This window comes from Falco naumanni, chromosome Z (genome assembly GCF_017639655.2).
Source record: "Falco naumanni isolate bFalNau1 chromosome Z, bFalNau1.pat, whole genome shotgun sequence".
In the NCBI taxonomy this organism is placed as follows: Eukaryota; Metazoa; Chordata; class Aves; order Falconiformes; family Falconidae; genus Falco; species Falco naumanni.
Genome location: NC_054080.1, coordinates 2,872,277 through 2,897,556, shown reverse-complemented (window position 1 = coordinate 2,897,556; position 25,280 = coordinate 2,872,277). Strand labels below are relative to the sequence as shown.

Sequence of the window (25,280 nt, the reverse complement as noted above, 5' to 3'; positions counted from 1 at the left end):
ATCTTTTCAGAAAGCAATCACACGCTTGTCCCTGGCTCTTGCTCCATAATCAACTTAAAACTGCAATTTAGTTTATATTTGTCTCCATTATCAGTGATATGCAATAACCTGGGAACTGCATAGCTAGTGACTCCCAGCACTGCCTCCCTGCCTCAGCTTCTGCCAAGAGAAGCAAATTGCACTGGTCACTTTTTCTTCTCTCTACCTTTCAATTAATGAGGAATTAAATTATGTGTGACTTTCTGCCTGTGTGGTGTAAGGATTTCATAGCAGTACCATGTCAGAGTTCATTCTTGGGTACTGCTTGAGGTGAAATACTGCCAGGCTTCTGAGAAAACCTAAAGTGTAAATAAACATCTGTCCTGTTGTGTTCAAAACTGCTAAAGTGCAATTGACCCACAAAGCAGAAGATCTTTTGGGCAACTGGGCAAAGATTGGCTGCTACAGTAGTTCCTGCAATTAGCTTCTCTTTATACGTTCCATCAGAATTGAGTTAAGGGAAAAAAAAATCTCGTTTACTTGAAACTGGTTGGGGATATTTAATAGTAGGTAGACTGGCAGTCATTTGTAAATTTGTTTGGACTGCTCACAATAACTGAATGGTCTTCTTCATGTATTCAAATGGAGTGGCTTCAGAAAACAATGTATACAGGAATATCTTGACTTTAAAAAAGATTGCATCTGCAGGTATTTCAGGTGCATACATTAATAGTGAATACCACACGTAAAGTTATGAACACCTGAACATTACAGTTAAATACATACTTTATAGCTTGCTGATTAAATGTACAAGACCTTTAACTATTTTTAATATAACTGAACAATATCATGTATCTAATTTCATATTTCTAAAGATAACTGCAATAACAATTTGTAGCACATTTAGTAGCCTAAATACTAACCACTATGGTGAGAGCAGTAATATGGAACTTTGTAGTAATTACAGAATTTTGAATTTAATTTTAGCAATTATTTTAATATTTGAATCTAAGGATCATTTTCTTTCATGGTATCTGCAAAACCCAAACTCACAACTCTTCAGACAGAACAGACTAAAAGAAATTGAAGGGCTAATCTATTTATTTCATTAATTTTGCAATGGGAATAGTTACTTACAAGCAATATTTTTGTACTTGGGTTGTTGGTTTTTTATCATTTCTACAAAAATATGTTACTTGAGTGCTTTATATATCTACTGATAATGTATTTGACATGACATTTTGGATCTATTTGTAGGCTATTCGTAATTGCAGTCACTTGGGACTCAGAAGAGTTGATTGTTTCAGTTTTGCACATTTCTTTTCTTGTTTCCATTTTCAGGGTGCTCTGGCCCACTAGGGATAGAAGGAGGAATTGTGTCAAACCAACAAATTACTGCATCATCCACTCACCGAGCTCTTTTTGGGCTCCAGAAATGGTATCCGTACTATGCACGACTTAATAAGAAGGGTCTTGTGAATGCTTGGACTGCTGCAGAAAATGACAGATGGCCATGGATTCAGGTAACAGATGGAGCTGAGAAGGAAAAAAATCTCCTTGATTCAATTGCCAGAGTCACTTAAGAAACTGATGAAGACAAGTGGTAAACTAACAGCTAGATTCTTATTCACTGTCAGAAATGTAGCCTGGACTAAAAGGGACTATTTAGTTGCAAAACAGTAATAATCTTGACTTTACAAATGCACAAATCCTTTTATTTAAAAAACATGTGCATATGTTCCATTGTGGCTCTAAACCATAGAAGCAAATTTTATAAAGACTCTTTTCAAGGAGGCTGCTTTCCACATATGTTACATTTGCTCATTAGGGCCTCAGCAGCGTTTCACAGCAGTATCTCTTGGTAGAGCTACTTTGACACATGCAGCCTTCCTTGGGCATCATTCTAGAGTGCTTTAATATGGTTTTGGCGGTACCAGAGCCTGCAGGAATAGTTTGTCCTCTCTGCTGAGTTGCCCTGGGCACACAGGTTAAGCATTGTGTGCATCATGCTGGAAGTAACAAGAACTGTTCTAATTAAGGTTGAAATAGCTGTTAGTTCAACCACATCTGTGGCTGAACACTTCTTTTTCATTCCCACTCAAGGCTGTTATTGCTAGAATGATTCAAATAGCAGTGCCCTCGTTGTGGACTGGATTTCTCTGTGCCCAGCAAATGACTTCAGTAAAGTCCTGTGGCTGTATTTTAAGGAGGATAATGATTATGTAGGGATTGCTACAGCTTTCTGCTTTTATGGTGTTTTCTTTTCATACGTGAATTGGGCTAAGCTTTGGCATTTTCAGCTGTTAGTTAATAAAGTTGATGTTAGATACTAATGGGAAAACTTTCTGCACTAATCGGTGCAGTGAGTATGTGAAGACGACGCTTCGCTCCCAGTGAACCCACCGCAGGAGGAGCAAAAGATGGTCCTTGAGCAGCTTGTCTACTAGTGCTAGGCTGAACTGTCCGTATGTCCCTTGGGTGTGTCAGACACACTGTCCTTAAAGTGACCTTTGTGTATGTGGCAAAACTGTTGTTTATATTCAAGTTTTTGTGCTGACTACTGTTCGTGATTTCTCTAAGCAGTTCCCAGATAAGCGGGGAAAAAGCGTACAGGATTACCTGTTCATTTTTCACGTTTGGAGAGCAGGCACTGTTTGATGAAGATTTTGAAACTGGTGTGGTGAGAATGCTGGATTTTGTCAGTTCTGAGAAATGAAACCAGTGTTACTGTTTGTTATACACTGCAGAGTGAAAACACAAAGGCCCTTCAATGTATTGTAAGTCAGTTTTCTTCCATAAAGACCAGAGAGGTCAGGAAGTCTGTAAAATTTATGCATTGAAAAAGAACTGGGAAGAGTGATGCTATGGGACTTGAGCAGAATTATTTTCACAGGAATAGAATGCTAATGTAACTGTAATAGATAATGAAAAAGTCAGTGTTACAGTAGCTTTTGGGCTGTTTTGGAGTGTGGACTTTATTAAATGAGCTGGAGAAAAAATTCAAAATCATTTAGCACTAGCCCCCTAGACATGTCTTTACTAGGAGATGAACTGGATGGGGATGGCTAATGGTCTGTTGCCTCTACGTCTGTACTTGGCAAATCCACCGTGCACTGTGCAGGCAGCTCTGAGGCAGCTGTGCAGGTTTCTACCCAGACCAGAGTTATGTCTGCCTTGGACTCTGCTGCCAGGGAAGTCTTCCCTTTGCTCTCACCTGGAAGGGAGTTTGGACCAATGGAGAAAATGTGTCTACAAAATTCAGCCCATGGCAGCGAGTTTAAACAATTTGCTCTTTTTTGGAGTTAATAACCTAATCTAGCTAGTGCAAACCCCATGCAGGCTACTCTGTAATTTTGAAAGCCATAGTATGTAAAGACTTTCTAGAAGCTAATTAAGTGAAATTATTAATGTGTACTAAGCACCTAGCATTCCCTTCTGTTTCTTCTCTTTTTTCTTTTAAAATAAACTTTGGTCTGTAATTTTCAGGAAACCTGCCAAGTATTTTTATCTTCTCTTTTCAGTTCAGAGCAAAAATAAAAATAATCTTTGTAGTTTAAAAACAAAAGCTGAAATCTTGAGAGGATTCCCCACCCCCACCCCCGCCTTTTCTGAGGACTTTTCTCCTTAACACACCTGGGAACAGAAAATGTAAATTTTTTTTTCAGGGAGATGATACTTGCAGAGAAAAAGTGCTTTTTTTAGTGTGCTGCAGAAACCCCGTTTTGATTTGGCAAGGATACAGATCTCCACAAACTCACACTTTATGCACTACATAGTAGTTCTTTACATCAGAGCACTGTCTTGTTCTTCAAGCATGAAATACACTCACTCTGAGAGACAGGTACTCGCTGACCCGTATATGGGTGAACAGTTTCTGTTGAGAGGAGAAGCAGAAATCCCGTGTCTTGTATCTGCACAGCTTCTGTAATGGCCAGGGAGACACTTCACAGGAATTTGTGGAAAGTTACAAAAACTCAGCCGACTCTGACTCGTGTTAAGTTTCTGTCTACCTTCTTTCTGGCCTTGTGGGACAAATGCTTCCTCTACCAACAGCCTGTTCCGAGTTTTTATTTTCTTTATCATGTCACCAGCTTCTTCCCACACCCCAGTGTGAGGCGTCTGTATATGGGAAAATTTCCACGTTGGTCTGATTCACGAAGTAGCTGGTGCAGAAGATGGTTCCTGGAAAACACTGTGAATATTTGGCAGAGATTAAGTGGAAGGCTATGAATCCAGAAACCCCATTTTTAGGAAATGCAAATTAATATTTAGTGTGTTGAACCTGAAGCGGTAGCCTGTTAGCTCTTGTAGTTTCTAAAGCTAGATAAACTCTAAAGGTAGCTGTGTATAATGGGCAAAGTCCTGTGAAGTATAATTACGTACAGGCCTGTAGCTATTTTTGCCTTGTTCCTTCATTATCAATTTTCTTTGTCATTTAATTTCTTTATTTATATGCAGCTTGGCAAATGAAAGGTTTGAGTGCTTCGCTTATAACTCACTTGTAATGAGTGCAGAGTATTTTGTCTCTAATCTTTCAGGTGTCTGACACACATGAACTGATTAGTATGCAATTTCATTTTCCTGCATTCTCCCAATGAATCGAAAATTGAAATTGCCATTTTAAATTTACACTCTCAGCATGTAATTAGTAATGGCACTACAATGCATGTAATTGGCTTGTGATTTAAAGGGTCAGTGATCATGTTTTTGAAAGCACGTTAATTCAGAGTAACTCATACCTGCTTTTTAAAGTTCTGCTGACCTTTGTTTCTCCTCATGGGCTGGCTGTGATAAAATGGCACATGTGTATACCTTTTACCATTTTGTCAGCGACACTAACTTTTTGTGTTTCCTAATACAATGAGAAAAAAAAAATAATCCCACATTTCTATTTTTATTAGTCGTTCCTGAGATATAACCAAAATGGTCGCTTTGACTGTTCTGGTGAGAAGTCTTTTTAAGAGAGCACTGGTTTCTCTTTTCCCTGTTGTCTTTTTGCATTTCTGGCTTTAAAATATGCTGTTCTTTTCTATTCTGATTTCACTTAATCTCTGCTCCTTCCCTACACGCATCTATATTTTTCTATCCAGATACATATTTTGTCAAGGCAGTATGGATCAGTACAGAGATGGCCATGGACAAGACTGCTGTTTCTATTAGTCTTTACCGTTGCCAAAGTCATAATAACTACTAATCTCTAACATAAACTGCTGGCAGGACCTGCTAAACGTTACTCTCCTCTAGTGATTTCTAACCTAGGGTCCATGCCTATACCCTTACATTTCTTCTTCTCTCCCAGTTTCACCACCCAAACCTAATACTTCTTGATTTTTTTTTTCCCTGGTTTCCCTGTTGTTTCCATGAAATATTATCCTTTTTTATCTCTGTGCAGCTATTATCCCTTTATTACACAAAGACATCAGCCATGGTGGATATGCCAAAAATACATAAACTGAAATGTGGTGAAGAACGTTGTAAAACGAGACAGAATAATTTGGTATAACTAGCAGTGTAAGGACTCGCCTACAGTACTGAAGTACTAAGTCACGCACTTAAGAAGTGTAAGTAGCTTTGGAAGAAGGATGGATGTGAAGCAACCATGCTCAGGGATGAGAGGGAGTAAGGTGGGTGATTATTGCCCCATAAGATAATAGTCTTGCTTCTCTAGTCTTTTGGAGTAAGTATTGTCTTTTTGTTCAGCAAATAATACCACCGCAGTGGGTCCTTGCTCAACAGATGAACCTTCCTAGATGTTGATATGCCCGAGAACAGTAAGACATACCACCTGTGCCGGGGAGCCTGGCGTGGAGAAGGAGCTCACAGCAGAGTTTCAGCAGCTCCTGCAGGCTGGGCTGGGTTGGGTGGTCAATGCACCAGGGAGTCCTAAGACTTTCAACCTCAAAAATACATGATAGATGTCATTGTTAAGAGGATTTCTGCCTGATGATGCAAAGATTTTAATGGTGTACAAAAGACTACCACCTCTTTTTTAAGTGCTTTTTTTAGTCTTTTGGACATGGAAGTTGTTTTTACAAGGTCAGTATTAATCCACAGCCACCAACAGTAGATTAGAGTATACCTTACATCTGGAGAATATTAAGAAAATTAACTAATTACTGTGCATCATACCACTGTGTGGGAGCTATGATTGAACACCTGAACTGTTGCTGGAGACTGTTGTATGTAAATGTAAGTTATTACATAGAAAAAAAATATCTTATGTCTCATTAAAATAGCAGGAACCATTTCACCAGAGACATCAGTATGGTTACCAATTGGTTTTTAAATAAAATATTCAAATATTTAATTTTGTTATTGTGAGAAGAAGGAAGATTCATTTATGAAACAGCTGGACTGCTCAGTTTGGTTACAGAATCAAAAACTTGGAAATGAAGTTAGTTCAGGTTGAGTAGTTAGCTTTTCCACCCTGTTTTTTTATTGCATACAAAAATACACAAAATTTCTATTTTGGGGTGGGTTTTGTCTTAAAAGAATTAATCCTTTTCCAGCTCTAATTCACATTTTTATTCTTTTTGAGGGACAATTTTTGCATGTCAAATATGATGTCAAAATGGAAAAGCTACAAGTCTTATTTAGAATATATGAAAAGAGCATTCTTAATTCTAGCATTTTTCTAATTTCTTCCCTAAATGGCTTTTCTGAAGCTATATGCTAAAGTTCAGATGAAACTCCATATTTTGAGATACAACAGTTTGATGGAAAAGGTTCCCAACTCTTTACTGGTAATTTGAATATATTAGTATTCTAGTCCAAATTAAAATACATTGGGTTTATTTACTTTTCCCTTCTCAATGCATCTGTTTTAAATAATACTTTTTTCTTTTTTAATAACCTTGCACAGTGTTAAATTTCTTCATTATATTTATTCAAACCCTGACTAAATAGTCTTCCTGTAGAAACTTATTAAAATGGTGGCCTGTGATGGAAAGGGATGTACCCCAGCAGATTCAGGGTAAAATTTTTCCCAACCTCCCGTGTAATTTAGTATTTTAAGGTCAACTTAGTACAGTTAGAGCCACAAAACTATAGTTCTTATAAAGCTTGTTCCCACAGCAGATATCAGAGTGGTTAATTATGGACATCGGGCATCCCATGAAATACATAGATACACGTTCGGTGCCTTAGCATGCAGTCAACATGCTGCACGGGTGATGGCAACGTGCATCCAGAGAAGATGGAGAATGAGGTCTTCCTTAAGTATTGCCCAAACACAGTGTTCACTAAAAAGATATCTGAGAACTAAATAGTGTATTGATGTGTTTTGTTTACGTTAAGATAGCTCAAAATCAGCAGAGTAAGACAAGTATTGTGCAGAACAGTGGTTAGGATACTTGTTTGAGAGAATCTGAATTCTAGTTTCTGCTCCAGAAGCCATATTGGTACTTTATTTAGTGATTACTGAGAATGCTTTCTTTTTCTTTTTTTTTCCTTTCCTTTTTTTTTCCTTTTTTTCTTTTGAAGTCTAAATATATTAGAATAACATTTTTGGTATGTAGAAGGTATGTTTTTATTTGTAGCTTAATTTAGTTTTACACAAGTGTCTCCCACACTACCTATGGCTTCAGTCCCACTACTGGTGCTCAGCATCACATTTTTGGGGCTTCATGTCCCTAATACTGGCATAAGTAATTGTGTGTCTGTGATTCTCACAAACCTTATCATAACTACTGTAACACACACACACAAAAAAAAACCAACCCAAAAAAACCCCACCAAAAAATGTACTTAAAGACTTTCTAAGTTCCATCATTCTTATCTTTCTAAGACTTTCTAAGTTCCATCATTCTTATCTCCAAGCAAGAATCAATGAAGTGTTGGGGTTTTTTTCTCAAAAAAAGGCAAGGAAAAAAATTAGCAGCTTCCACATCAAGAACTTCCAAAGAGCAGGTATACACCAGGTGATAGCTATTTGCCAATAAAATGATAAAACCCAAAATACACAGAGGTCTTTCAGAACATTCATTCCAACATCTGTTAGTAAGGGTTCTAAGCAAACTACCATCTGTCAAACCATTCATTTTGTCAAAGTTCATTTCCTCATTCATGAGCACTGTTGTATCAGCTTCCAAAAATACCTGTCATCATAGATTAAATATTTAATATTCCTTAATATAGCTCTCAGCTTAGTACAATGTGTCCAACTGAACCTTGTGAAATACAGTCTCAGAGTCATCAGGTAAGGTGACTCGAACCATATAGGAAGACTTAATTTGCTAAATTAAATGCTGAAAAAAACTATTAAAGCTCTGCATTTTTTTTCAATTCTCCAGTATTTGACTTAATATCATAGGAGAATTTCCTTGGGGGATATTGGTGAGTACCTGAAAGTCCTCGGCAGGGAAGAACAGAAACTAATAATGTAAGTACAATTGAATTTTCTCAAAACTATCCTACATAGGGACTTTTGAACTGCAGGAATTAGAAGAGATCTTCAGCTGGTCAAAGTCTGCCATAAGTTCACTGACTTCAGTAAACTCAATACCAATGTCTACTAGCCTCAAATCTCCCTCAACATCTATACAATTAGCTTACAGGCTAAAAATATAATTTATGTACTCAAAGCAGAAGAAAACAAAAGGACTGGGAGCCTGTTTCTTAGAGTAATCATCTAGATACTCCCTTGTGTCCCATATCTTGGCATCTATTTGGTATCATCTTATATCTCCTAGTTTCATTCTTTGTGTACACAAACACCCACACACAGACATATTCAAACAACTTTTGACTGAGGGTTTGGATACACGAAAGCAGTCAGTTCAGAGTTAGCATCCCCATGGCAACTGAAATGATGCTGTTACGAACACTACCCATAACACGCTTTCTCAACCTGCGTGCCAGCGTTCTTTAATTACCCCAAGTAATATGGCTGAAGGACTGAAGTAACAGTACTTTTAAACACATTATTTCATGTGTCTGTATCACCGTCTATTTTGACTTCATGGTTTTTCACATTTACCATCCTGATATTAAAAGTAATCAAGCCAGCAAGCGGTGGTGCACCGAAATAAGCAAATATGTGTCTGTCTGGCTTCTTGCGTCAGTTGCATGTGGAGATGCCCCAACACCTATGTGGTGGCTCAGCAACTGTAATTGAGTGATGTGTGGGCATGACAGTCCTCCTCTGGAGTGAACAGCATCTATGTCTGTAAGACTATATTATGCTGATGTGCGATAGTCAAACAAGTCATATTTTATGTTGTAAACACTAACTTTCAAAACCAGCAAAGCAAATGATATTCGCTTACAGCTGTTCTTCTGCTAGGCTTGACTTCTAGAAAGAAATCTGTTTCAAGTTACTTCATTACAGCTGAGGTTCAGGAAACAATTTTTTTTAAAAAAAAAAAAAAAGTAAAAATACATGCCAATATATTAAGAATTTTTTTGTGGTGGTACAGAGTACAGAGATGTATATACACTTACTTCTGTGTTGATGGCCCCAGAGGAGTACATATATGCTGAGTTCATATAGAATCATGGAATCATTTAGGTTGCAAAAGACCTTTAAAATTATTGAGTCCAACCATAAACCCAGCAGCAGCTAGTCCACCGCCAAGCCATGTCCCTAAGCACCACATCTACATGGCTATGAAACGCCTCCAGTGATGGTGACTCAGCCACATCCCTGGGCAGCCTGTTCCAGTACTTGACAACCCTTTCGGTGAAGAAAATTTTCATAATCCAACCTAAACCTCCACTAGCACGACTTGAGGCTGTTTCCTCTTGTCCTGTCACTTGTTTCTTGGGAGAAGAGACCGACCCCCACCTACCTACAGTCCCCTGTCAGGCAGCTGTAGAGAATGATAAGGTCCCCCCTGAGCCTCCTCTTCTCCAGACTAAACCACCCCAAATCCCTCAGACGCTCCTCAGAAGGCTTGTGGATCATTAGATGTAGATCACAGAAGTGCAGAGCAATCTGCAGGGTGAAAATAAAGGCAAAGCCTTGGTACAGCTCTATCTGTAGAGAAGCAAATAAGCAGTCCCTAGCTGCACCTCCATGTTTCTCTGCTGTTTTACAGCTGGTGGAGAAAAGTTACTGTTTTATGTAGGCTGTTGGAAGTACTTCCAATACTTCCAGACACTTCCAGACACATGGATAACAGCACCGTGATACTGCAGCAGAAGACAAGAGCTAAACGAAACTCGTACTCTTTGACCTCCCCTGGAAATGAGGACATGCGCTTGTCATCTGAAAGATCTTCTAATTTCAGTGGAACATCAGTTATGTGGACTGAAAAAGATGAGTGTATTTTATTCTTGCACTCTTACAACCTTCTTATTCCGTGAATGGTTAAGAAAGAGAAACAATCATTCAAGTCTTGGTGAGACTTCTTAGATTTTGAGGGGTTTTTTTCTTTGTCTATTGCAAAACTAAGCAACATTTAATGTTTTTAACCTAATCTATTGCCTGCCAATTTTTGTAGAAGGAAAAAGTATTTTGAGGAAAAGTGCAGAGATAATTAGAATGATTGGAGTCTCACTGAAGGGTAACTTTTTGTGTTTATGTATCAACTTTTTTCTATTGATTCTTATTTTCAAGAGATAATGAAATATACATTATGAGTGTGTTTGTTGTGATTCAAGCAATATTGAGACAATTTCTTAAGGTTCAGGAGGGATTAATCATTTGAGCCAACTTTCTGTTTTCTCTAATAGCTTCTGTGGGTGGAGGAATCATTTGAGTGGCATAGTCCTTTCAGCAGTCACAAAGCCATCTGTCCCCTGTGTGCTTACCAAACCACATTTCTGCTCCACTTGTGTCCATCTACAAACCTTGGCCTCTACCCTGACACAACCAGTCTCATGGCAACTGACAGATTATTCTTCAGGGTGACGATATGTGTGAAGGATTGCTTTCACAGACGCTTATTTTCCCGTTTGACTTTCCCTCAAAAATTTTGTCACAATGTGAACCCAGTCTAACAGTTGCCCTAAATATGAGCAGCATTACCGGATCAGTCAGAAGTCCTAGTTATAGCTGGAACTTCAATGTGTTTTGCGTCCTCTATCAACTGACAACTGAAAAGACTCTGCACTAACTAGAAAAGGTATTTGCAGGTAGCTGGGAAGAGCAAAAGGTTGGTATGGTCAGCGTAAAGCCAGCTGTGGCTGCCAGGCTCCTTGGCAAAGAAGGTTTTAACTAGTTATGTGATGATTAGGATTATCTTAACCAAGGAAGAAAGGGGATAAATTATTACCAGTGTTATGAAAATCGAAATACCGCATTGTGAGTTGTTTAGCAACTGAACATGGCATTTAATTACTGGCTAAGGAATGGTAGCTGAAGTGTGATAGCATGAGAAGTCTTACTCACCAGGAGCCTGCAAACACTGATCTACTGTGCCACTTGTTCCTCAGTAGATTCCTTGCAAAACGTTCAGACCTCATTTGAATTGCGGAATCTGCAGCATCTCCCAAGGGTGGTGTAGCAAGATTACATAGGAAAGGAATTCTGTCCGTTGCACAGCCCATGACAATCTGTCCTGCAGAACCACTCTTCAGGTAGACCCTTCCCCTTCCTTTACAGTAGTAATCAGAACAATTTCTGTAGATAAACTGCATAAAAAGAAAGCCAAGGTAGTGAACTATGGTTAAGAAGTACTCTCTGCACAGGTTGGTTGTGCACCATTTGTTAGCACTATTATTGCTTACGGGGTTTATTCTGGTGCAGGAACTAAGTAGCTTTAGTTTCCCAAGTGTGTTAAAATGAGCTGGGAATGTGCAATGATCACAAACCCCAGCAGGGTTCTTGCAGTGCCCAGGAAGTCTGATCTCCTGTATCTGTCCTGCTGTTTCAGTTTTTGCTTTAGCTCCCATCATTCAGTGGATGGTTTATAACCCCTGGTCAGCTTTAATATTCAAAACCAATGAAGAAAATACCTTCATCTGGGCAACAGATGTGTCAAAAATATCTTCATCAGCGCAACGGGTGTGTCAAAAATATCTTCATCCGGGCAACAGATGTCTCACTTTCTAGCACAGTTCCTTCTTAACATTTCCTGGCCTGAGAAGATACACAGGACCTAGACATAGCCCACACTGAAGTCAGAATGGGAATTCTTCCCAGTGGTCCTTATTGGGCTTGATGGCAGCTCATTATTTGTTATCAGGGTTTTTACCAGAGTGCATCTAGAGTGCCTTAAAACCAGAAAGGATACCAATATAAAGTACGTCTGATATTTGCACTGGGCACATGAAGAATTTTCCCTGAGTATATTTTCATGGTGATACTAATATCGCACCTTTTGAATGTATTTCTTTTCCCTAAAGAAAAGGGTTTTCATGTAGGATTAAAAGAAAAGTGCATGCTTGTTTCTGTGACCTCAAACTAACGTCCTGTCTTCTAACCTCTACAAGCTAGTGATCAAAGCTGTTTTGCAAGTGGAAATACATATAGGTATTTTCTCTGACATTTTTATTTACATATTCTTTGACTGATACTTTAAGAAGTATTCAAGATGTTTTGGGGAAGTTATTTCCAGATATATTAGAATGCAAAAGACAGGAAGAGTATTCACAAGTTCAGAGTATAAGAAGGAATTAATAATAGCAATAAACGACCTTAGTGTTTCTTAGCTAACCTTAAATTTCAGGTAGTTAATACCCATTTAATCAATACTTCGCAAATGAGATGGAATTTTGCTGGGCTACAAACCTCTGAACAACATGAGATTGATTATGGGCCTTTTCTTGAGATGACAGTCTAAACACACCAGTATTTGAATAATTCATATCATCCAGTTAATGGCATTCATAGCAACTACCTTTGGGACTAAAATAATGACTTAATAATAAGAAGAAACAGACTAAGCAAGTTTTTAGTCTGTCTAATTATGTAAACTCTCTGAGGCATAAAGTGAAAATTCTCAACAAAAGCCAAATGAAGTGACTGCTTTTTGGTATTATTCATAACATATGCTCTTCTGTATTAGCATTACATGGGCCAAACAATCCCCGTGTTTATATTTTTCATACAAGTAGGGTATAACCTATATGCTGATCTTTTCACAGAAAGGCAAATTAAGTTAGTGGGCCAGTTTGTGTCTCTGATTCATCATGCCTAAATTGGAGCATATGAATAGACGTAGTAAAGATGGCATAGGTGTGTTGCTTTTAGATGGTTGGCTGGGGCTAAGATTGAGTGAACACAGGGAAGACCTGTGGGATGTTTGTTGTTACCACAAGGTATGATACACTGGCGAGGCACTCTGGAAACGATGGTGCTGGAAGGATGAGTTTGCAGAGGATTTAATAGCAAACTTGTGCAGAGACTTTGCTAGATCTGCATCCATGTAAGTGAAATAAAAGGGTTTTGGGATCAGAAATAATGTGAGTTTTTAGTTGGTTTGACTGCAAGGTACAATTCCACAATCACGTTTGGAATTATTATTTATAAAGTGACCTCTAGCAAATGACTGCGTTAGTTCTTCTAGACTATCACCATTATAAGATAAAACATGTTGGCTTGTCTCCATGTAATAAACCCCCTTCCAGGATGGCAGCAACAGCTGGAGTGCTACCATGGATAAATCACTGCATTACCTAATCTAGATGCTAGTTAAAACACATATCACTGCTACTACGCTGACTGCATTAATGCCCTCAACTAAATCTGGAGAAGCTCTGCTGACAGTGCTGATTAGGGCAGTAACAAAAAGCCACAGGCAGGCAAGATATATGAGCACCTTATGTCCAGGTGCCAGCAATGCTTTGCAACAGGGAAGATAATAGTAACTGACCTGCTCTGACCTTCCTGCACCTCATCGCATGCCAAGTCCGGCTCTGCAGCCCCTTGCTCTTGATGTGACATCAGGGTGAAACAGCAATGTTCAGTCGAGTTCAGGGCTTCTCGTGTTTGAAGATGAAAGAGGAAAAATGGGAGGAAGCCTTCAGGCTCACTAAATTTCCCAGTATTGAGAGATGCGTGTCATGTTACTCCTTTCCTGATTTTATTATAAACATTTCCATTGGCAAGTGTCCCTGTTCTTCATCAGAAAATGTTTCTGTGTGCGCTTTCTATAAAGCTTTAGCAGAATTATGACTTTTTTTTTTAAAAAAAAAAAAAGACAGAAAAATTAATTTTTCATCCTTCAAAACCTGATTAAATCAACAGGGATGGGTTGCTGTAATAAATCGTTGAATGCAAATATGAACTTGATCCCTTATTCAACCCTGGTTTAATATCAGTAGCAGTGAGTATTAGTAAAAATATGTATACTTTCTGCTAGAAAGTATAGCAACTTATTTATAGCAATGCTATTGTGTCTCATAATTGAAACAGGTAAACACCATAGCTCTCTGTAAACTGCATTTCTGTTTATGAATGAAGGCTCATGTAGAGCTACATTTACAGTCTCAGAGACCCAATGTTTCATGAAGGTTTTAATCTAAGCATTTACTGGAAGCTTGCTCTTAAGGTATACTTCAGACAAACCTGTTCTGTATGAAATGTTAGTGGTGTTATTGCTAATAGTGCAGTAACAAATGAGGGGAATCTGGTTATGTATTCTAGCCAGGAGCATCACATATGGTGTCTTCCTAAAGTCACTCCATCTTCTCATTCCTCTTTTCCTCTCCTGCATGTAATAATGTAAATGAGACAAACACCACTGATTCTTTTCTCATTTTTGTCAAGTGCATACCTTCTGCACACTGAATATACTTAATATTTGATCACAAATTGAGGAGGAATATGAACTTCTTCCACTGGTGCTCTCCCTAATCTCTGCTGTTCTGTTACATTGACATATTGTGACTGTTAATATAGTCTTTTTTTTTTTCAAGAATTCTAAGGTTTATTAAGCATGCCTGGAAGTTATTTTTGGTCTTTGGATTGTTTGTGAAAAACAAGCATGAAGCAGTTCCCTCCAGTGTTATGGTCCTACATTTACTCACACCTAAAAGTAAAGCTGCACACACTGTGCAGACTTGCAGGACTGTTTCTGAATTGCCTTTGAAAATAAGGCATTGCACAATCTACAGGAACTTGTAAAATTACCTTGCTCGTATTGCCGCTTTCTCTTGGGAAAACATTCTTTTTCATTTGTCTTATTTCTGGTATGGATTTTTTCAAGTTCAAGTAAAATCTTCATTGGCTACATCTTCATCAATATAAACAACTGAATGATTAAGCATCCTAAAATGAATTTGTGCAAGTCGTAGCAGACAAAAACATTAGTACACCAGTGAAAATTGTTTAATAGATAATTACTCCTACAGAATCACTGCTGAGAGCTGGAAACGTGGCACGCTGGTTACTTTTTCCCCTCCTGTTGAAAGAGGTCATGACTCTAATGTGCTGTGATGATAAAAGTAGATTAATCATGGAATCAGGATGATTGTGGTGGTTGAAAGGAACAAGGTTAAAGGAAATTTCAAGGGCTGCTGGGAACTTTTTAAACTGATAGAGCTGATTTTATTCCCCATCTTGTGGACATGCACTGCAGTAGAGGGAGTATGCCTCAAGTGATTTTCTTTTTACTTAGTTTTGGCTACATGGCATAGTATAGAATAGAAGGCACTGAATAACTGGCAGTACATGAATTCAGCCTTCGATAGTATACACAGCACCGACTCTGAGGAGTTGTATCTTGTCCCTCTGCACTGTCTATTAACTTGACTGCCATCCCTGTGCTCTAGCTGACCGTTCCACAATATCATCACAGTGACTTTGCACCATCCACCATATTTTGTGTAGACATAATCTATTTCTTGTGGCATCATATTTAAATGAATCAATGTCAGACTAGTGGCTGTCTTTTACATGCCGTTTTACCTGGGTGGTTCAGTGTTTGACATTTATTCTAGCCCCAGAAAACTTCCTCATTGAAAAGCAAAATCTGTTTGAGGCAGATCCCGTTACTGATGTTAAGCAGCACCTTACCCAGGTTTCACAATTTGTGTCATGCCATGAGGATGTAGGGCAACAGGCATCCTCAGATCTGCTTCTGAGCACTGCAGCCAAATCCCTGGCTTATGTTGGGTCCCATCGAAATAGGTGCCATGGAAGCTGCTGGGACCCAGGAGCCCTCTCTGAGCTGGGGCTGAGCACAGCTCCATGGACAGGGGCTGACTGTCAAGTCTGAATCTGTTACTCTCAAAATAACCTTAAATGTAAGTGGGGCTGGTAGAACTGATTAGTCTCTTTCTTTTTCCTGTTAGTGGCTTCCTCAAATTTCTATGCAAGTATCTTCTTCTTACGTGGTCTTTACTATGCATTAATACGTAAATTACTGGGATAAATCCCTCAAAATACTATTGATCTCCTATCATCCTTGATCTTTTCCAGTTAATCTACGTAATGATAAGGAGGTCTTTATAACTGAATAAGCTATCATCTTTAAAAAAAAAAAAAGTTAAACTGGTTATCGTGCTGACTTTCACGTCTTTGTTTTAAAACACAGTCACCCATGTAATTAGAATATATAACATTCTGTCCTAGATCTGAATCCACAAAGCAGACCTTCCTAAGCTGTTTTTCTTCACAACTGCTGCAGAAAAATACCTTTGAAAATGCTTTTAGTGCTAAAAGAGCTAGTTCACATTTCACACAGGGAACTTTGCTTCCCACTGAAGTACATTAAGAAAGAAAGATTTCAGCACCTGCTTTGTTATAGTCATTGCACTGTTGTAATATTTTGAGTTTTGCAAAGCTCTGACTTGAAAAATTTAAAAGGCATACAAGAACCCATACACAAAGTGCCAATTAATTCCTGGTATATCCATATGCACTTCAAGGAGCTACCACAGGCATGACGTTAGCCCCATGGGAATTTTGCTTGCAAGCAAGCTGCGGGGATTTGAAAGCATTTCCCCCTGCCCCCTTCACTGGGATTTTCCTGCAAACATTGACAGATTATGTAGACCTAATTGCAAAATACAGTATCGTGTATTTATTTCCTGTGTTATATCAAGCTCAATATTGCTTAAAGCCAAAGCTCAGTTTGTGACTCATCAGAATACGGCTACTGATCAAGAAAGCCTCTAAAAGGCAAGATTCTCTCTGTTAGAGAAGTAAATAAGATTGTATAGCTTATTTGTGCAGTTATCTGGATAAGCATATAGAGCAGGCTGGTATATAGCAGAAAAAAGGCAGGCTTTTTACCTCCCGAAACTCAAAGAACACAGGTTAAACAATATGTATATTAAATTAGTATTTAAAATTTAAATTGTTTTGGTTTCATTTTTATGATTATCTGAAAATATTATTAATTATTAATTAACTATTAAAATTATTATTAAATCTTTCCTTTATGCAGTAGAACGTTGGTTTTTTAATATAAAAAAGATTCTACTTTCAACTATGGTATTAAACTCTGACAGATTACTTTTGGGTGGGTTTATTGTCATTGTTTTGCTTCTTGAAGTACAGTGGTTGATTTGTTGTGCATTAGAGATGGACGCTAGGGCATGGCAAGGAGCCAGTGTGGGAACATAGCATACAGTTATATCTTCCTTTTCCCAAACAATGAAATGTGAAGACACTACTAGTAAGTACATGCAAAAGGCAAATAATCAATGGCTGGTTTCTGTTTCACTATGCCTTCTGATTTGTTTTTGGAGATGGTATCCTTTCACTATTAAAAATTTTGTGAATATATGAAAAATTGTTTTACTTGCTTGTTTATTAATATTCTGAAATTCTGTATATAGAGTGAAATCTATAGAAGAGATGCCTGTCTGGTTACTATTCTATGTTAAATACATTTTTAAATATAGTTAGAGGGCTGATAGTGGTCTCTGGAGCTGTCCTCTTTCAAATTATAATGTTGTTTGTTTTTTTTCTTTTTTTCCCTTCTCTGGGAGACCTGGAATGGGGGAAAAGAAGGGTTACCAAGACTGTAAAAAGGCCTGAACCTCTTCTCGTTTATACCTGTTTAAATTCCTGGCGTGAATCCATTCCCCCCCATTGCAATTAGAAATGCTCCAGAGTTTTCCTGGTATATGTGAGAAAGATCCTGTGAACAATCTTCATCTTTTACAGGCAGCTTCTCCTCTCTCAATGGGTCTTAACCTCTCATACCCATTAATTTCTCATAGGGAGAACTATGGTAAAACTATATTGAAATTTCTTTTGCCTGAAGAAGAAAAACGTGAAGCCCAACTATTTCAGATAAGTAGCAGAGAAATACCTAGACTCCCTCAAAAAAACAGCAGTAAAATTCCGTCTTTCTCCACTTTCCTATTGTGTATACGGTAAAATATTGAAACACTGAAGTTTGATCATCTTGAGGTCTTAAAAGATGCTAGATTACATTACAAAGTGAGAGAAAACTTGAGACCACACTGTAAAGAATATTGGGATTCAAGTATTTGGACAGCAGATACCTGATCTGTCTCCTGTATATTCCATATATATAATATATATAATATAATACCATATTCCTGTACTGGGGTGGCTGTCCCAAACAGTAGGGATTGCACCAGGTCAGCTCCATGAACTAGGGAGCACAGGTAAGATCTGCTTGGAGGATGCAAGTACTAATATAGTTTAACGTATTATTTACATTGTCCCAGCTATTTACTCTCTGGTGTTTCCATTTGTCTCCTTCTATCACACATCTGCCTGCATCTTCGCACAATGTACAGTACGACAGCTGTTTCTTAAGCTTCATTTGGTGCAAAAGTTGCAGACTTCAGCTGCCTGCCCGCGAGAGGGTAGGCGTGCAAGTGCCACAGATTGCTTCATGATTGACTTCGTTGCCGGGACCAACGCCAGCACTGTTTTATTTGAATATCACATTCTGAATGTTGTGAGAATGTAGTTGGCTTTCCCTTCATAGGTGGTTAAAGGCGGCAGAATTTACTGTCTGAGTATTTTTGAACAGTCTGTGCATCTTCATATTGTATTTCAGGGTGTTGAGATCAACTCAGACAAATCCAGAAGAAATGTTCGTATCCATTGACCGCCATTGGTTTTTTGCTATTGACTGTTTTGGGATTAGTATTTCAGTCATGATCTTCAGATATATGAATTTTCAGCGAGAGTTGAGAAAAGGTGTATTTGTTTGCTTTACAGAACATCCATGTATTTTTACTTTCAGAAAGAAATTTAGTCTGAAGTTAGTTTAGACACTTTTGTATAGGTTTGTAAATTGGCTTCGTATAGAACAGCAGGTTCAGCCTTTGCTAAATTACTGCACTGTTGCATTTCCTTTTTAGAAAGGAAATACATAGCAGTAATCCTATATACCAGTAATGTTATATCCTGATAATACACCAGTAATATCTTGTGCATCAATTATATATATCTGTATTTGTGTGTACACATACACATGAAGACATAAGCATAGTACAGACTTTTGGTTCAGTTTTTTTTCCTTTATTTATGTGCATATGTACATGAAATGAATGGAAGTTAAAAGGAATTAATGCAAGTGTAAAGGTAGTAATTTCAATGCTACAGCTATGTGCGTTTTTTTCCCTTCTGCCATTAAAAATAAAAATAGTAGCAATTTAAAAAAAAGGAATCAGGGGAGTCTAGAATCAGAATTGTGTCCTTCAGATGGTTAGTGATAACATTTTACTGTTATTTCAGATAAACCTGCAGAAGAAGATGCGGGTAACTGGAGTTATAACTCAAGGTGCTAAGAGGATTGGAAGTCCAGAATATGTAAAATCCTACAAAATTGCATACAGTAATGATGGGAAGTCGTGGACAATGTACAAAGTAAAAGGCACAAATGAAGATACGGTAAGATTAAGTCATCATTAAGTATATGAATGTATCTTATGGTTTAGCTGCCTGCAGAAGTATGAGGTATCTCTAGCCGATAAGCATAATTGCCTGATAGTATGATGTAGGTTGCCTTGTTATTATTTTTCTCTAAAAGAAAAAAACAATAAATTTGCACTTCTGCTAAGAATTTCTTATACTTTAATTGATGGTTGTATAAATATTATGTCCCAAGGCTAGAATAATCCTGTTTATTGCACTTAACTGATTTTCATTTTAATTAGTTTACCAGTAATTACTCATTACTCCGTTTTCAGTTTAGTTTTATTACATTGGCAGATTAGTGTTAACCCTTAAAAGCACAGAATCCATTCATATATGCTAACGCCTGTACCACACGCACAATATCATCCAGTGGGAAGTATGTGTTTACAGTTTATAGTTACTACTTATTCTATACAGAGCAGCAAAAATCCCTCTACTGTGTAAGGTAAGATAGAACTGAGGCACTCTGCAGCATTGGACAGATTTCCTTTATTAGGAAATGAAAAATGCTGTGTGAAGAGGTGTATAATGAGGGAAGAAAACAAAGTATGGGCATATCTGGTTGGAGTGAAGAGCGAATGGAAGAAAGCTTATAGGTTTAACTCAGCTCCCCTTGCGATCAGTGGGGGGTTACGGTGCACTTCAGTGGGAGTTGGATCAGGTTTTGAAGTAGAGGGGAAAAAATAAATGTCAGTCAGCATAAATAATTGCAGGCTAAATTGAACTGGGACTATTTAATACACTAATTAGAAAAGACGACATAATCTAGTTGCATTAGTGGCTTCAGTTTCTAGGAGTGACAAAATAGAGGTCCTGGTTCAGCACAGGAGGCAAATGCATGCCGACGCAAACAAATGGCAGAATGTTTTGCTTAAAAGCTTGTATGCTGGGCATTAGGAATGATAAAACAACCTCTGTTTGGGGAAGGCTTGCAGAGAAATGTGCAGGGACAGTCAGAAGAACAATGCACATATCTCAGAGATATGGAAATGAACTGAACCTTCAGTAATCCCCCTGGCACATTTTTAGGAATATGTCATTTTATCACAGGTGTTCCGTGGGAATGTGGACAACAACACCCCGTACGCTAACTCCTTCACTCCTCCAATTAAGTCACAGTACATACGGCTGTACCCTCAGGTGTGCAGAAGACACTGCACGTTGAGAATGGAACTTCTTGGCTGTGAACTCTCAGGTGGGTTTCCTGCAATCGCCACCACCCCCCGAAGTCAATCATCAATAGGCACATTTCTGTGCCCAAGCGCTAAACCATGTGCATTTTATTTCTGGTGAAAGGCAATTGGCAGGCCTGAGTTTGTTTATCCACTGTTACTTATCTCTTTTTATGTAAATTATTTAAGCAGCAGCGCTCACCTAAGTGATATAAGTGACAGGAGTTGCTTGCAGTGGGGCAGTAATAGCAGTAATATCAAGTGGTAGCATCCTAATAATACGTTGTAAATTTTTCTGTGCACGTTGGCCTCCAATTACATGCAACCTAGAAAAGGTCATTTATAGCAGTTTTACTAGGTAACAACAGCTATCAGGACCCATAACCTCACAGCCTAAGCAGAACACGAGACAGAGTGTCACGGTTACACTCAGCACAGCCTGAACTAAGCGCTGAAAATGGTTTCTGAGAGCTGAAGTTGTTTGTGCAGTGCTGTACAGCAGAGTCATGGCAGAAGCAAGCATCACAGCTGATTTGGGTAATTTCTCTTGGCTGCTGGGTGACCATGCCGATGTGCTGTGTGAGATCCTTAGAGGCACGAGGATGCTTCAGCTGCCATCAAGGACCACTCTTAAGTGCAGTAAGATATATTTTGCTGCGCTGCTTTAGTCAAGATTTAAGTTTAGACTTGTTTTGTGGATTTCTAGCAGAAGCAGGTATTGCGTCTAGTAGCTACGAAGTAAATGAACAAGTGGAGCCACTATAAACCCTCTTAAGGTAGTAGCAGAAGTTATAGCTCATAAATGTAAATGCTGACCTCCAGCCACTCTCTGCAAGAGCCATGTTCCCTTACAAATTCAGTAAAGCATGTAAATTTTTTTATCTTTTTCAACAGATCAACCTTTTACCGGTAGGAGTGCTCCACTGAATTCATTTAAGAATGATTTTTATGTGGCTGCCTGCTTACTGCACAAAAAATAGTCATCCAGTTCACGAATGATATATCAAAAGCAGGAGTTAAATAATTCTCAGTCCTCTAGTGGCATCAAAACCAGATTCAGAAATGAAAAGTTAATGCATTAATCTCACTGTAGCCTTTTTCCAATATAGATAGGTTTGAGAGTAAATAGCAAATTCTGTCTAGCTGCTTTAGGCTATTAGATTTTATTTTTATTTTTTTTTATGTCTTCCATTTCTGGAACCACAATTTAGAGTAAGTCCTTGCCAGAATGACCAGGAATTGTTTTGCTCAAAGAACTGTGAAAGCTACTGAAATTAATTCATTTCAGTGGTCTCCTAACAGTTTCAAGGTCATCATTTCTTAGAACTGCAGGCAGCCAAGTCTCAGCAGAACAATTTCAATCTTACCGAAAGAAGAGTGTAATTATACATAATGACAGACTAATTCACTCTAATTCCAGGTGGTCTGTCTTAGGCAGAAAAACACTTTGAGAGGTCCGGCTTCTCTAACATGTCCTGGTGCTAGAGAAGAGTCACTACTGAACAGAGGAAGGCTGTCTTGCAGCACCAGATCATGATAAAAACTAACGTTTTTTTTAGGACAAACTTCAGCAAAATGTTCAGTATCATCTGCTCTAGGCTCATAAATAGCTTCACTTACCAGGACCTATGGTCAGACCTTATTGAAACCACGATCAATGCTATCAGTGCTCGTGGAGTTGGCCATCAATAAATTAGGCATTAATTTTCATGGCCTTGTGTTCCTGCTTTACTTGTGTTTTGTGCATCTCTGTGTTGTAAATTCCCATTCTTTCATAGCGTATTGATGTGGGCGGAGAAACAGATCACAGCTAGTGTTTACTACCATGCCTTTATTCATTAAGCTGTTATTAATAGTAGCATCAAGGTGTTGTTTGTAAAAACTGATAACTGTTCACACATATTGTGGTATAACCCCAGCCGGCAGCAAACTACCATGCGACTGCTCACTTACTCCCTTCCCCTTGTGGGAATGGAAGGAGAATCGGAAAAAGGTAAAACCCGGGAGTTGAGATAAAAACAGCTCAATAATTGAAATAAATTATTAAAATTTTATGGTTATTATAGTTATTGTTATTATATTTAATAAATTAATAATACTAATGAAAAGGGAGATAACAAAAAAAGATAAATAAAACTCAATAAGGAAACAAATGATGCACAGTACAGTTGCTCACCACCTGCTGACCAATGCCCAGCCAGTCCTCGGGCAGCGATTCACGCACCCCGGGCCAGCTCCCCAAAGTTCATATGCTGAGCAGGACGTTTTGTGGTACGGAATATCCCTTTGGCTAGGGCTCAGCTGCCCTGGCTGCGTCCCCTCCCAGCTCCTTGCGCCTCTCCAGCCTTCTCACTGGCAGGGCATGAGAAGCTGAAAAGTCCTCAACTTAGTGTAAGCATTGCTCAGCAACAACAAAAAAAAAATCAGTGTGTTATCAACATTAATCTCATACTAAATCCAAAGCACAGCACTGTACCAACTACTAGGAAGAAAATGAATTCCGTCCCAGTCGAAACCAGGACAGCACAACAGAGTCACTTACTTGTGCAGTTCACTCACATGCTCAAATATCTGCATATAGCAGCCTCTGCCTTCTTGCACGTGTCCCTGTCATACGTTGTTGGTGCTCGTGTGTGTTGGTGGCTGTGTACCAATTCAGCAAATTCTTGGTGTTCTGAGTTTGTTAGTTCCTGCAAAGGGATGCTGGTCCCCAGATCTTAACCATCCTTGTGAGACTCATAGCATCTCCTGAGCATGTAATTTTCCTCTTTTTGGAGTGTTGCCTGGTAACTTTCTCTCTATTCTAACAGTACCTTAGGTACCATTCACACAAACGCACACACAAGGGGACTTTGTAATATCTGCATTTAGTGCTAAATCCCCCTCCCCTTGTTCATTTTTAACACCAACTAATTTAGGAAGGAATCCTATGTTCATTAATAGGAAGAAAATTTTTTTAAATCTCTTGATTTTCAGAAAATAAAAATATTATGGTATTAATAAAAAAAAAAATCACCTTTGCCCTCAAATAATTGAATGTGCTGCTTTTGCCAATACTATATTAATCCTGGCCCAAGACAAGACATATGTAGACCTTTGCATGCAGATCCATTTGTGGTTTTGCCTCTGCTGCACTGGCTATTTAATATTTCCTTGGGGGGTTCAGCTTTCTTGAAAGAAGACGTATATGAGGGTCATCGTACAGGATACAAACTGAAAAGTAATATATTGTGCCCTCAGAAGAGTCAACAGAGAAAAACCTTTGTGTGAATTGTTTCAGTTTTCAGACACTAATCCACACTTAGACTCATTATTTCACTGCTCCTGTTTCTTTGAGCTAGACCAAATAAGAAGTAGCTGCAAACTTATACCTAGCTAGGTTTAAACATACAGAGTTATCAGATATCATTTATCACACATGATGATATCTGAAGCACCTGAAACATTTGCACCTAAGATTCTCCATTGAGCATAGCTGTATGTCTACGTCAGCTCTCTCTAACTTTTAACAGGTTGTAAAAATGGCAAAGGAGATTGAATCCTTCCGCAGCGACATTGCAAAGCAAATTTAAAGAAGATACAGTGCAATGAAGAGGAGACGTCCCAGGGAATCTTAAGCATTATTATAAATACACTTCTGTGAGGGATGACTACCTACAGACACAAAGCTTTGTACCAGTTTGATGATTCTGCCCTTTGCACTCTGGGTTGCCTATCAAAATAAACAGTCGTTGTCCTCTGTCCTTGCAGCAGGGCGCCATTGTAGCTGGGAATGGCGGGGGTCTGCTGTTGCTCTCTGTGACACAGCACTAAGACACTGTTCTGCTACCCACGTGCATCATGTTCGTCTCTTCTGTTTCTCATGGTTCTTCTCACTTTCTCCTGTCACCTTTTAACAACTGTCTTCATCCTCTCTTTGGGGCAGTGGAGAAGGAAGGCGAGTGTAAAATCCTATTACCACACGCACGCATGCACAAACACAAAAGCAGACACATCTGTTGTTTCATAAATCAATGATAATACTCAGAGAAAATACAACTGGTTTTGATGGATTGGACCAGCACTGAAAAACAGTTTTGACAACCCATGTTTTTTGTGTCAGGAACCTCCTTCACATTCCTTGGATGAAATGTTCCTGATGAAAGCCCTTGTAATCCTGGAGTGATACTTCAGAATTTAATAATAAGCAAAGTCCTTCTCTAAAGCAACAGATGACTCTCATTTGTACTGCCAATTGCTCCCTCCTACTCCCAGGAAAATTGGTTGGTTGATTTGAACTAGGTAGTCCATTCTATGGACAAGGCAGTGCAATTTCCATTTGTGCACTGAGAATCAGAAGGGTTGGCTTTTTCTCAAAGAATAACTCTATTTTCTGTTTTTTAATTGCATAT

At 38.5% G+C, this 25,280-nt stretch overlaps 1 protein-coding gene across 2 annotated transcripts in view; it reads left to right on the top strand.

The window, feature by feature from the left end:
- EDIL3 (EGF like repeats and discoidin domains 3) overlaps nt 1–25,280 on the top strand; it is a 257,131-nt gene that overhangs the window by 178,225 nt on the left and 53,626 nt on the right. For both annotated transcript variants that reach the window (XM_040580692.1, XM_040580690.1), the window contains 3 exons: nt 1,321–1,502; nt 19,535–19,690; nt 20,768–20,912. In XM_040580692.1, the coding sequence (XP_040436626.1) occupies nt 1,321–1,502; nt 19,535–19,690; nt 20,768–20,912 (483 nt within the window). The remainder of the gene's footprint in view (nt 1–1,320; nt 1,503–19,534; nt 19,691–20,767; nt 20,913–25,280) is intronic.